This window comes from Phoenix dactylifera, chromosome 6, assembly GCF_051530095.1.
Source record: "Phoenix dactylifera cultivar Ajwa chromosome 6, Ajwa_hap1_PhDact_Kaust_v1.1, whole genome shotgun sequence".
NCBI lineage: Eukaryota > Viridiplantae > Streptophyta > Magnoliopsida > Arecales > Arecaceae > Phoenix > Phoenix dactylifera.
Genome location: NC_143195.1, coordinates 30,598,839 through 30,609,903, shown reverse-complemented (window position 1 = coordinate 30,609,903; position 11,065 = coordinate 30,598,839). Strand labels below are relative to the sequence as shown.

General features: G+C 45.6%; 1 protein-coding gene across 1 annotated transcript; it reads right to left on the bottom strand.

The window, feature by feature from the left end:
* Positions 1–375: 375 nt before the first annotated feature.
* Positions 376–2,702, bottom strand: LOC103719657 (scarecrow-like protein 8). The gene has a single exon (XM_008809001.6). It carries the CDS (start codon positions 2,458–2,460, stop codon positions 577–579), a length of 1,884 nt encoding a protein of 627 aa, XP_008807223.1. The 5' UTR covers positions 2,461–2,702; the 3' UTR covers positions 376–576.
* Between the last annotated feature and the right edge of the window lie 8,363 nt (positions 2,703–11,065).

Here is an 11,065-nt window from a genome sequence, read left to right as displayed (position 1 = left end):
GGCCCTCACAAAGATGAAGACAACAATTTATCGACACCATTCGAAACGGGAAAAATATAGATGATAGATCCTTACGCGGGACATCATCCTCGCTGGCAACAAATCAAGAAGATTATGAGGCCAGCTGGCTAGACGATGATGAAAACCAAGTCAGCCCACACACGCGGATTCTCCGTTGCCTTCTAACACACAACATCACCAAAGGAATCCGTCCAACCCCTTGACACCCGGGCCTTTCGTGCACACGAATGCAACCCCATTCCTTTATTCCCCAAAGCAAAGCAACTTCCCCACACCCTTAAAACGCACCACTTATGTCCCCAAGGCTAACAACAAATAACAATAATATTACAACTAATGACTCAACCATGGTCATGTAGAAATACAATAGATGCTTAAATATCAATGTTAAATAATAATATCCACATTAATGTTATCAATTAGTACTATTATTATCATTAATCAGCAAAATTAGAAAGGAAAGGGAAAAAAAAAGTTGGTGATGATAACAACAGAAGCAACAACAATAATAATAACAACAATGATAATAATATTAATGATGATGACAGCCTCAGCCTAACGCCACGCGGAAGCCACCGTGAGGACTCGGCCCAACCAGCCGAAGCACAGCCCGCCGGCCTCCTCCTTGACGGTGAACCCGGGGTTGGACCGGAGCGAGGGCGCGAGCCGGGCCTTGACCGGATCAGCCACGGACGGGCCGAGCGGGAGGGAACGGAAGCCGGCCATCCCCATGCGCGCCCGCCACTTGCCGAAGACCTCGCAGCGCTCGACCCGGTCCGCGCCCTCCCGGGCCACCGAGTTGGCCGCCTTGCGGGCGAGGCACATCTCCACCCGCGCCCGCTCCGCGCTCTCCCGCCCCACCGACGCCTCCAGCGACTCCAACAGCGCCCCGTAGTGCCCGCACGCCTCCGCGAACCGCGCCGCGAATGGCGCCGTGTTGGCGTTCATGTCCTGTTCCGCCAGCACCACCACCCGCGGCCCGAGGGACTTCACCCGCCGGAGGAGCTCGTCGCGGGGGTTCGCCGGGGAGACGCTTTCGTCCGCCACCCGGGAGAGCACGAACGCCAGGTTCACCGCCAGGGCCTCCCCGGGTTCGCACCCCAGCGCCGCCTCGTCCAGCTCCGCCGCTCGCCGGCACACGATGCTGAACCGTAGCCCCACCCCGGACCGCTCCGCCAGCTTCGCCAGCCAGTCGCCGACCATCCTTAGCCCGCCGCTGCCGTTGTTGAAGGAGTTAAACGGGGAGGTCGGGTCGGCGACGGCGGTGATCTTGATGGAGGGGGGCCTGGAGGAGGGACGGTGGCGGTGGCGCTCGGCGAGGGCCTGGATGAGGGGGACGTACTGGCTCCCCTGCCTGAGGTCGAAGTCGAGGATGTGGATCCTGGGGTAATCCCTCGTGGCCTCCAGGATGGCGAGATTGGCGGCGAAGAGGGCGTGCTTGAAGCAGGGGGAGAGATCGTAGAGCATCTGGGTGGCCGCCAGGTGCTCGGCGCTGCACAGCTCGGGGAACGGATGATGAAGCGCCCCGGACGACCGCGGTGACTCTATCCGCGAGTACAGCGCGGCCACCATCATCGCCGTGAGCCGCTGCTCGGGATCGCCGCGGGGGTTCGCGGCCCGCTTCAGCACAGCGAGATTCGCGGCCGCGGCCTCCAGATTACCGTCCACGATCGCCGCCACGGTGTCGGAGAGCATCTGCCGCGAGGGCGTGGCCGAGGGAGGGGAGCAGGAGGCGGAGGAGGACGCAGTGGAGGACGAGGATGTGGTGGGCGAAGGGGAGAGCGGGTTCTGGACCGCCGACGCAGCCGGCGGCGGCGGGGCAATGAGCTGTTGCATCGTCTCGCTCCACTCGCTGGTGGTCACCGCGGAGCAGCCCGACGCGCTGACCTCGTCCTCGTCCTCATCGTCAAGAAGCCGCCTCTCCAGCTCCTCGAGCAGCCGGTTCCGCATCGTGGTGGACTTGTTCTCCGACTCGGTCACACAAGACGGCGCCACCGCCGCCACCGGCGCTGCCGAGAAGGAGAAATCCGGCGGGTTCGGCTTTTGGTGCTGCCGTCTCACATAGCCGCCCAAACCAGAAGAAAAACAAGAGGCGGACTGAGAGGAAGAAGAAGAAGAAGACGAGGTGAGAGTGGAGAGATCAGGGGAAAAAGAAGACGCCGACGACGACGACAGATCGACCATGGAGAGAGGGGAGATGGGAGAGGCGAGATGGGTCCTCTGCTTCACCGATCGGAGAAAAAGAGCGTGTTGAAGCTGCAACCGCTGCTGCCTCTCCATCTCGTTGAGCGACCGCTTCAGTAGACCTCCGGCCGCCGCGGCTCCTCCTTCGCTGCCGGCGGGCTCCGATCGGTTCGGCAACGGCGGCATCTGGATCGCGGATCCGGCTCCGAACCCGAAACCCCCGCGGAGATCGCGCCCCGGGAACCCAGACGCCATGGCTTCGCAAAGATCACGGACCAAGGGACGATCGATGATCGGAACCACCGAATCTAAGAGCCCTCTCTACTGCTGCTGCCGCTGACGCTCATCTCTCGCGGCAGCTTTCTCTCTGCCATCCCATCCGCCGAGCTCCTCAAATAAAAAAGCCCTCCTTTTCTGCCCATTTTATATCTATTTTCCTCTCTCTTCCCATCCGCCCCTCTCTCCTCCCTTGATTCGCTCATTATTATAATAATAAATGCATATAATAAGGAGGGGGGGGGGGGAAGAAGAGGTGAGAGGTGTCGCGCCCGCCCATCTCCTCTTGAGAAAACCGGGAGTGGCCGGTGAAGGGACCCACACACCGCCACGCTTCGGTGGGGGAGTTCCCTTCCGTCCCGTTTCCGCTGGTTTTAAAATTTGGAAATTCTGGCGACGTTGGCGAGGCCTCGGCCACTCAACGCCAATTGCCCTCCGCCTAAACCTCCTTTTCGTAGCCCCCACCGCATTTTTATAAATACCCCTCTCCTCCTGACCAATTTACCCTCCGAAGATTCCGTGCTCAAACTAATCCTGCCCATTGTTTCTCCTTCTGACCATTTTACTTTCTCAAGATTCCACGTTCCAAATATTCTCCACCGTGGTTTCTTCAGTTAATAACAAGGTAACATAGGGGTAATATCGTCAAATGAAGGAATCTTTTCTATAAAATGCAAAAAAAAAAAAAAGATAACCGGGGGTTTATGGAAGGGGCTAATAAGCTACGGTTGCGTGCGGGCGTGCGGTGGAATCGGTTAGGAAACCGAACCATCCAACAACCCACCACCCGCCGATGGAGGAGAGAGAATGTGAGGGGGGGTGCTCTCCTCGTGACACGTGTCCGCCAACAAAACCCGAATGTTCCGTGCCATTGTGAGGGCCACTCCTGCGGCGCCCCATCTGGGACGGGAGCTGGATCTTTCGCGCGATGAAGATTGCGCAATGGCAGCTTTGAGAGCTGTGCGGGTGAACGAGGGAGCTTAAAATATTTTAAGATCTGTGCGGGATGTGATCGAACGGTAAATGTCAACCATTCTTCCTCGAACCCCTTTAAATCGGATGGAGGGGGAGACCCACACGGAGCCCCCATATGAGCTGTGGAACACAAGATGAGTCAAAAGTGTTAGATATTGGATAGGTTGCTTGAGGAGTGATGCCTTGGACCATTTCTTTTGAGAGATATTACCAGTACCATTCCCGCAGGGAGAGGGGTTTTGACGTGCTCCAAGTGGACCTCTTCCACAGTGGGTCCATTTGTGTAGTAAGTGAGACCCCTATTATGGCTTCAGATTAAAACTGATGGGTATGGTTTTGGGCGTAGCAATGCGAGACAGGCAGGCAGCTTGACCATGCCTTCTTGATAATTCTGCTCTCTTTTGAGCAGAAGATCTCTCCTCGATGGCAGGCCGACATACAGAATTGAAGGCATCTGGCCCATCATGCTAATTCTTGAAAGTGTGTAATTGCATTATTAGTATGAGTATACGGATAGATCATACAACTCTAGTATCAGTACATCCACGATTAATCTTATTAGTTGATGAGATGAAGTTTAACCCATATTGTTCATCTTGATAGTTTAGTAAGTTAAGTAGGTAGTCCAATAAAGAACCATTTGAATGTGATTGGTCGTTTTTTGTCGCTGGACATATGATTTGCGCGGATGGCAGATCATGATGCCGATCGAGCATTCTTGATGAAAAATGAATCCATAGAGAAATTAGTTGGGCGGCTGGGTGTGACGCGGTGTCTCACTCTAAATTTCCAAGCTCAGGCAAGATTACTTCATGGATGATTAGATGGATAAGAAGATTAGTGAAAAATGGGCTCAGCGACGTACTCATTGAAACAATATCTGTATTCTAAAAATAAATGCACATTAGAAGGGAGTGCATCAATAAGTAAACTTAAAGAGTGGGGACAAGGGTTGTCCTGTAGTCTTACTTTCAAAGCTCAAGCCGGACGCCAAAGTAGCTAAAGCTTTGGCAAATTCTTACCCTTGCCTTGGGCTTTTTAACAAAAAGGATAAGAGCTGAAACCTCCCATTGATATTTCCATCCAAGCATCCTCCTGACAAAAAGGAAGAGGAGAAAGAAGGGGAGAAATGGCACTTAAAATGATGATGTGGCCTTTTTAAAATATGGAAACAAATAAATCAGATGACTGGTAGAAGCGCTTTGTATCTCGATGCCAACTTTTGAAATTATTAGCAAAATCTGAAAATCCTATGTATTACATCTATCATTTCTTTCTTTTTTTCTCCCTTTTTTTTGGGGTCTAATATTGTCTTTAAAGTTTGGTAATCTTGACAAAGATGGGCCTAATATGATTTGGAAGTTTGGAATACCAAGTTTACCATAAGGAGAGAACTTGGATTTTGACCGGGTTACATATGTATAAGGTTTAGACCGGCATGATTTCAGTACTCGGCAGCTTTTGCTCTTGAATCACATAGGATCCCATCCGGCGTGTAACATGAAAACAGTTGGCAAGAAGCCCCAAATGTTAGGCAGGTGGTTGAGTCAATTATGTCAACAATAAAAGATATAAATCCAAGAGTTAGTTACCAAATGAAAGCATAGTATACATAGGGCGGATATAGAGGGTGTGGTAGGTAAGCCCTCTCTCTCTCTCTCTCTTATGATAATGAGCAGTGGAATTACGAGAGGGAACCCACAAAGTGACTTAACGTAGAGCGTCTCGTCTTGTGCTTCACTCAGAAGGTACCGACTTCGATTGGACATAGCGTCTTGTGGTGCCATCTCTCTCTCTCTCTCTCTCTCTGTCTCTCTCTCTCTCTCTTCCTCCCTCTCTTCCCTTTTTGTTTTCGCAAACAAAATGGAGGAACCCGCCTCTCGTTCCATTGAGAATATGAGGGCACGGCTGTCAACTTTTGTTACAACGAAAATGGTGTTGGTTGGAGCATGATGCCGTTGCCGCTCAAAATTTGATCTGATGAAGTAAGGTGATGTAGTAGATGGAGGTCGGGTTGCTCCACTCTGTTGAAGCTAGGCTAGACGGTCCGAGAGCCGATCTGCAATCAAAAAAGAGTAATTAGGGATTGCTGAAATGTGTTTAGTTGAAAATTCTTTGATGCTTAAGTCAAGCAAAGCTCAACGCTGGAAAGAAATAATAGAGATATAAGCAAAATAATAAAATAAGCAAAAGGTATGAGTGGAAGGTTGAGTCGTCGCGATTCGAATCACCTGATTTTTAAACAGGTTGTTATGCTCTTTCTTTATCTGACGTTCTGAGCGAATACAACCTTTCTTATGTGGCATGCCGAGATTGCACTGAGCTGTAATCGCCCACGCTAATCGTTCAAAAATTTGTTCGGTCATTGATTTCATATGATATATGCTACACTCTCGTTGATCAATTGTGCGGATGGGCATAATTTCAGTGAACAGTGAATCCCGACCATATCAGCACCATTACATCTAGGGACACATAATGAAGCTTTAAGAGGTTCAATGACAATGATGGTTTGGTGCACACACTTGGTTGGATGATGTGAAACATGAGAAGGTAATAGATATTGTTGGTGGAAAAATGGACCACCCCACAAATGCAATTATAGCACCCAAATCCTTCCGCTCTCGAGCTCATCTAGTGCTCGGGCTCTTCCGCCCTCGAGCTCATCCAAGTGATCGGGCTCTTCCGCCCTCGAGCTCATCAAGAGCTCGGGCTCTTCCGCCCTCGAACTCATCAAGAGCTCGGGCTCTTCCGCCCTCGAGCTCATCAAGTGCTCGGGCTCTTCCGCCCTCGAGCTCATCAAGAGCTCGGGCTCTTCCGCCCTCGAGCTCATCAAGAGCTCGGGCTCTTCCGCCCTCGAGCTCATCCAAGTGATCGGGCTCTTCCGCCCTCGAGCTCATCCAAGTGCTCCGGCTCTTCCGCCCTCGAGCTCAGAAGGCCGAGACCAGCGAGCCGAGCACAGCAGGCCGAGCACAGAAGGCCGAGCACAGAAGGCCGAGACCAGAAGGCCTTAGCCAAATATCCAATCTCCGCCTAACCCTCTAAAGAATCTGACAACTAAATACATGACTCCACTTCAATCTGCCACCATCCCGAAGTCATTAAGGCACAAGATCTCCGCAGGCATTCGGCACACCCTATCATTAATGCATGAGAGCCCCTCAGGCCTCCGATGCACTCAGTCATTAAATGAACACGGCTCAAGATGATCTCCGGATCACTGAACCATCAAAGCGTATGGCTCTTTCTGACCACCGGTTCACTCAGCAATCAATGCACTTGTCATCTACGAACCCTAGGCCCACCACGGCCGGCGGTTCAACCACCCCAACGGGTCCGATCAATCGTGACAGCTCCCTGACAGTGACAGTAACCCATTAATTCGCCCAGTCACACCACAGGTAACCCTGCCACTCTTCCTATAAAAGGGGAGCTTCTCCCTAAACGGGGGACGGAGGCTTCTTCCTCCCGAAAAAAGAGGAGGGAGAAAAAGAGAAAAAAAAACAGAGACACCTACACACAAAAAACAAGTAACAAAAGGGCAGGCCTTCTCCTTCCTTAACGCCCTCCACATACTAAGCCCCCTCTGACTTAAGCTTCGGAGGGCCGGCGCCGGGAAGCCCGGCCACCGGCTTTCTTGCAGGACTCTCCAGGAGGACGCCAGCCGTCGGCGCACCGCCATCCACAGCCACCGTCCCGGCATCGGAGGCTCCTCCCCCCTTCTCGGTTCGCGGCGGCCCCCGGGTCCAGAATTTCCAGCAACAGATACTAAGATGTCAACCAAGATGGTTGGCTACTATGCGTGCCACAAAAGGCTTGTTGATAGGATATTTGGAACTCTTTATTTAGTGGGGGTTGGTCTCTAACTAGTATGTCTAGGCACTTGGTCCACTACAATTAGTTTAGTTAACTTCTGAGGCCTCATTTGGTAAAACTTTTGGTGGGCTAGAAAAACTTTTTGATCCTCTAAAAGTACTTTTGGATGGTATAGTGGTGTTCCGTAAAAAATCGAAAAGCTGTTTTAGCTTTGTCAGAAAATTAAAACTTCTATTTGAAAAATGCTTTATTTTAAAGCTTTTCTTTAAAAGTACTTTCTCGTCAATATCAAAAAACTATTTTGATTTTAATAAAAAATTTTAATGACCAAAATGCTCACCAACAAATCTCACGATTACATCTTATATCATATCATAATATATTGTTATACAATAAATATAATATAATACAATATAATAATAATAAAATATTATATTATATTGTTATAATAATATAATATATTACATTATCATAGTAATATAAAATTATAATATAATATAGTTTTACTATTGATAATATTATAATATACTATTAATAATATAACAAGATAACATATTAGATCATATTACATTACATTATATTCTATTATATGATTATATTATAATAATGTCATGTTATTATAATATAAACATATGATATAATATAATATTATACAATTATATTTACAATAATACAATCTAATATAATAAAATTTAATAATAATATAATATTATTATACCATAATATAATATAATCTATTATGTTCTAATCCGTTATATTATATTATATTATTACATTATATTACAGTATTATTATATAATAATATATTACATTGTAGTAGTAATATACTATTAATAATATATCATTATATCATATCATATTACCATGCTATAGTATTCAATATTATATTATAATATATTATAATAATATTATATCATATTATATTTTACTATGCATACCATACAATATCCTTTATTATCATTTTATCATACCAAAAGTACTTTCTCATTTTGGTTACCAAACATATGATAAAACTTCACATCATTTTAAAAATATAGTTACCAAACAATAATTAGCTTTTTATAAAAATTTTACTTCCTGAAAGCTTTACTTCTAAAAGCTCTGCTGCCAACAATAATCCTAAATAGGGCCTAAGTGTAGCCAAGAGGTTGAGCAGTGGAAACACAGTACACAACCAAATTGGACAAAGGTTAAGTTCACAAGCAAAGCGGACATAGATTAAGTTGATGCATTTCTGGCAGACTTCGGGATACTCCTTCAATCTTCTAACTACTTGAGAGATCCTAAAACCTTGATGTCTACTTCATCCTTTAATTTGATCCTAATGTGGAATAGCAAATCGGCCAAATAAGAACAACCTAAAAATCCATCCTCTCGAGCAACCGACCATTTAACTTTGTCTCCTCACATGAACATTTCATTACAAAGTCAACGTACTAATTCTTTGCCAATATTCTTTATATCACTTCTGCGAGCTAGCTACATTTGCATATGTTTCAAGATAGTATTGCGGCGGCGATGTTTGGTAGGAGCACTTTCTATTAAATGAGAATATTGTATAAGAGAGTGCACTCTTTGGATCCGCTGCATTCATTCCATGATAATTGTCTAAAGATGGTGGAACAACTACGGAATAATTGCACCTTCTGAAGGTTTATTTGGTTTATTGCTCCTATGGTTCTTAGGTTTGACGGCTCCACTACCCCCCTTGTAGATGGATTATTTGACCTAAAGAGCTTTTCAAGAATGACAAAGCTCTCTGCACTGGATGACCATGGTGTGGTCTCCATAGAAGGTTGGAAATAACGTTATCACTGGAGCACAAAAGAAGAATGTTTTAGAATAGCTACGGTGTTATTTGCTCAATCCATAGGTTACCACATTTTTTGTTTTAAAAAAAAATCCAACCAGTATGGAAGTCAAAAAAATAGTAAATATTTTCAATTAAAGAAATTTATTTGATTTGCCTCTTCATGTAAGGAAATAAGGCTCAAGTCATAACTCCTATAATCTAAATTGAGTTCGGGTTGTATCTTTTACATGAAAGAATGATTCAACTTGTTTCGCGACGACAATCATTGAGTCGTATCTTATATAGATTTCAAAGCACTCCAATGTCTCTCTTCTATCCACCTACATAATCTTAAAGTTACAGAACCTCTAATAATTAGAGGCCTCCGACCGAAAATGCTATAATAGCCACCCTCTCGAACCTCCCACGTAGCTCCATGCCGCCAAAGGCCAATTAGAAGCTCAGTTGCATGTTCAAGAGAAAGGAGTCTTTGGCTAGAGGGAAACGAAACCTTGCACCTAGAGTGACACATTCACATACCAAGATGATGAGCTCACTAGACTAGGACGGCTGTCTGCGACATTTCGGGGCAAGTGAATCATTTCTCATAAAGAAGATGAGCTTAAAGAGAATAATTTGGAGTTCTTGCAGAGTGCAACCATGCAGTACCAGATAAGAAATAGATCTTCCAAAGAACAAGATTTTTTTTTCGAATAAGTCAATCCATTTGGGACCTACAGATTCATTCTTTTTTCCAAAGTTTGCTGCCAAAGTCTATTGCTACAGACTCATCTCCAACATCCGGCAGATACTGATGTATGCAAGATGTCTCAGGGCTACTAACTTTTCACTGCCCCGTTGAACACGTCATCACATCATGGCAAACAGAACTAAAGCCCTGCAATATGTTACAGATGGGCTCACACGTAGAACTACAAAAGCGGCTCTTCTCGTCTGATAAACGCCGTACAAAAAAAAGAGAAGAAAAGCTAGCGTGAGCGAAAGAGCGTGGAAAGTTTCCATAAGGCATCGCAATGCCGACTATTTTTATTTTTCTTGATGAATAATGATGCAGCTCTCCAAAGGTTCATCCATGCAGTCATTTTATCGGGCATTACCAAGCTTTTGGGGACCATTCCTTTGCGACATTGTAGTAATGAGTCCATCTCCCGCATGTCACATCACGTCTATGGCAGTCCTTTCGCATCCACCGTTGGATACACTGTACTCAGTCCTTTCCCCTTTTTCAGCCATACAATGGAGATGGTGGGCGACGCCTGGGTTTCAGTAACGTCGCTCTTGGCTCTCTGCAGTCCTGGATCCATGGTCCGCAGCTCGAATAGACCTCATGATGGAATATTCGATCAATGATGAGCAAAACTAATTTTTTCTATAAAAAAATATCACGAGGCCCAACCTTTTTATTAAATAATTTTTTTCTACCATGCTGACTTGCCATGTGGCGCATGGAAGATGGGTGTTATGCTACAACAGAATCTCACCATTCGCTGGTTCGACGTGGCAAGCCATTTATCTACACGTGAAAAGTGTCGTATTAGTTCTAAAATGTAGCATATAGATTTATTTATTTATGATGATTTTATTCCTGCATCGTAAAGAAAAAAAGATAAATATTTTAGTAACTTAAAATATTGTTCAACAAGTTTACCGTGTAGGAACAAAATGATTGGTGCAAAATTTTAAGTAATCTTTTATTTTTGACGGTATTGTAGCATTGCAGTAAAAGATGACAGTCAAAAATAAAATATTCAATTTAAGAATGAAATGATAGAATGATCCAAAAATATTGAAAATTTGTTAATAACATGCAAAAAGGAAAATATGAGAAGTTAAAAATTTTTAAGTTAAAAAAATGGTCCACGGGAACTTTGTTTTGCTTATCTTCTTCTTTTTTTTTTCTCAATTTTTAAGAACTAAAAGTGTTGGAAAAAAAATGGATCACTCCGAGCACGTGGTCAAATCGTCGGCATTTGATGACGA

Excerpts from the sequence above, each read along its gene's own strand:
- LOC103719657 (XM_008809001.6), bottom strand. The coding sequence starts at position 2,460 with ATGGCGTCTGGGTTCCCGGGGCGCGATCTCCGCGGGGGTTTCGGGTTC.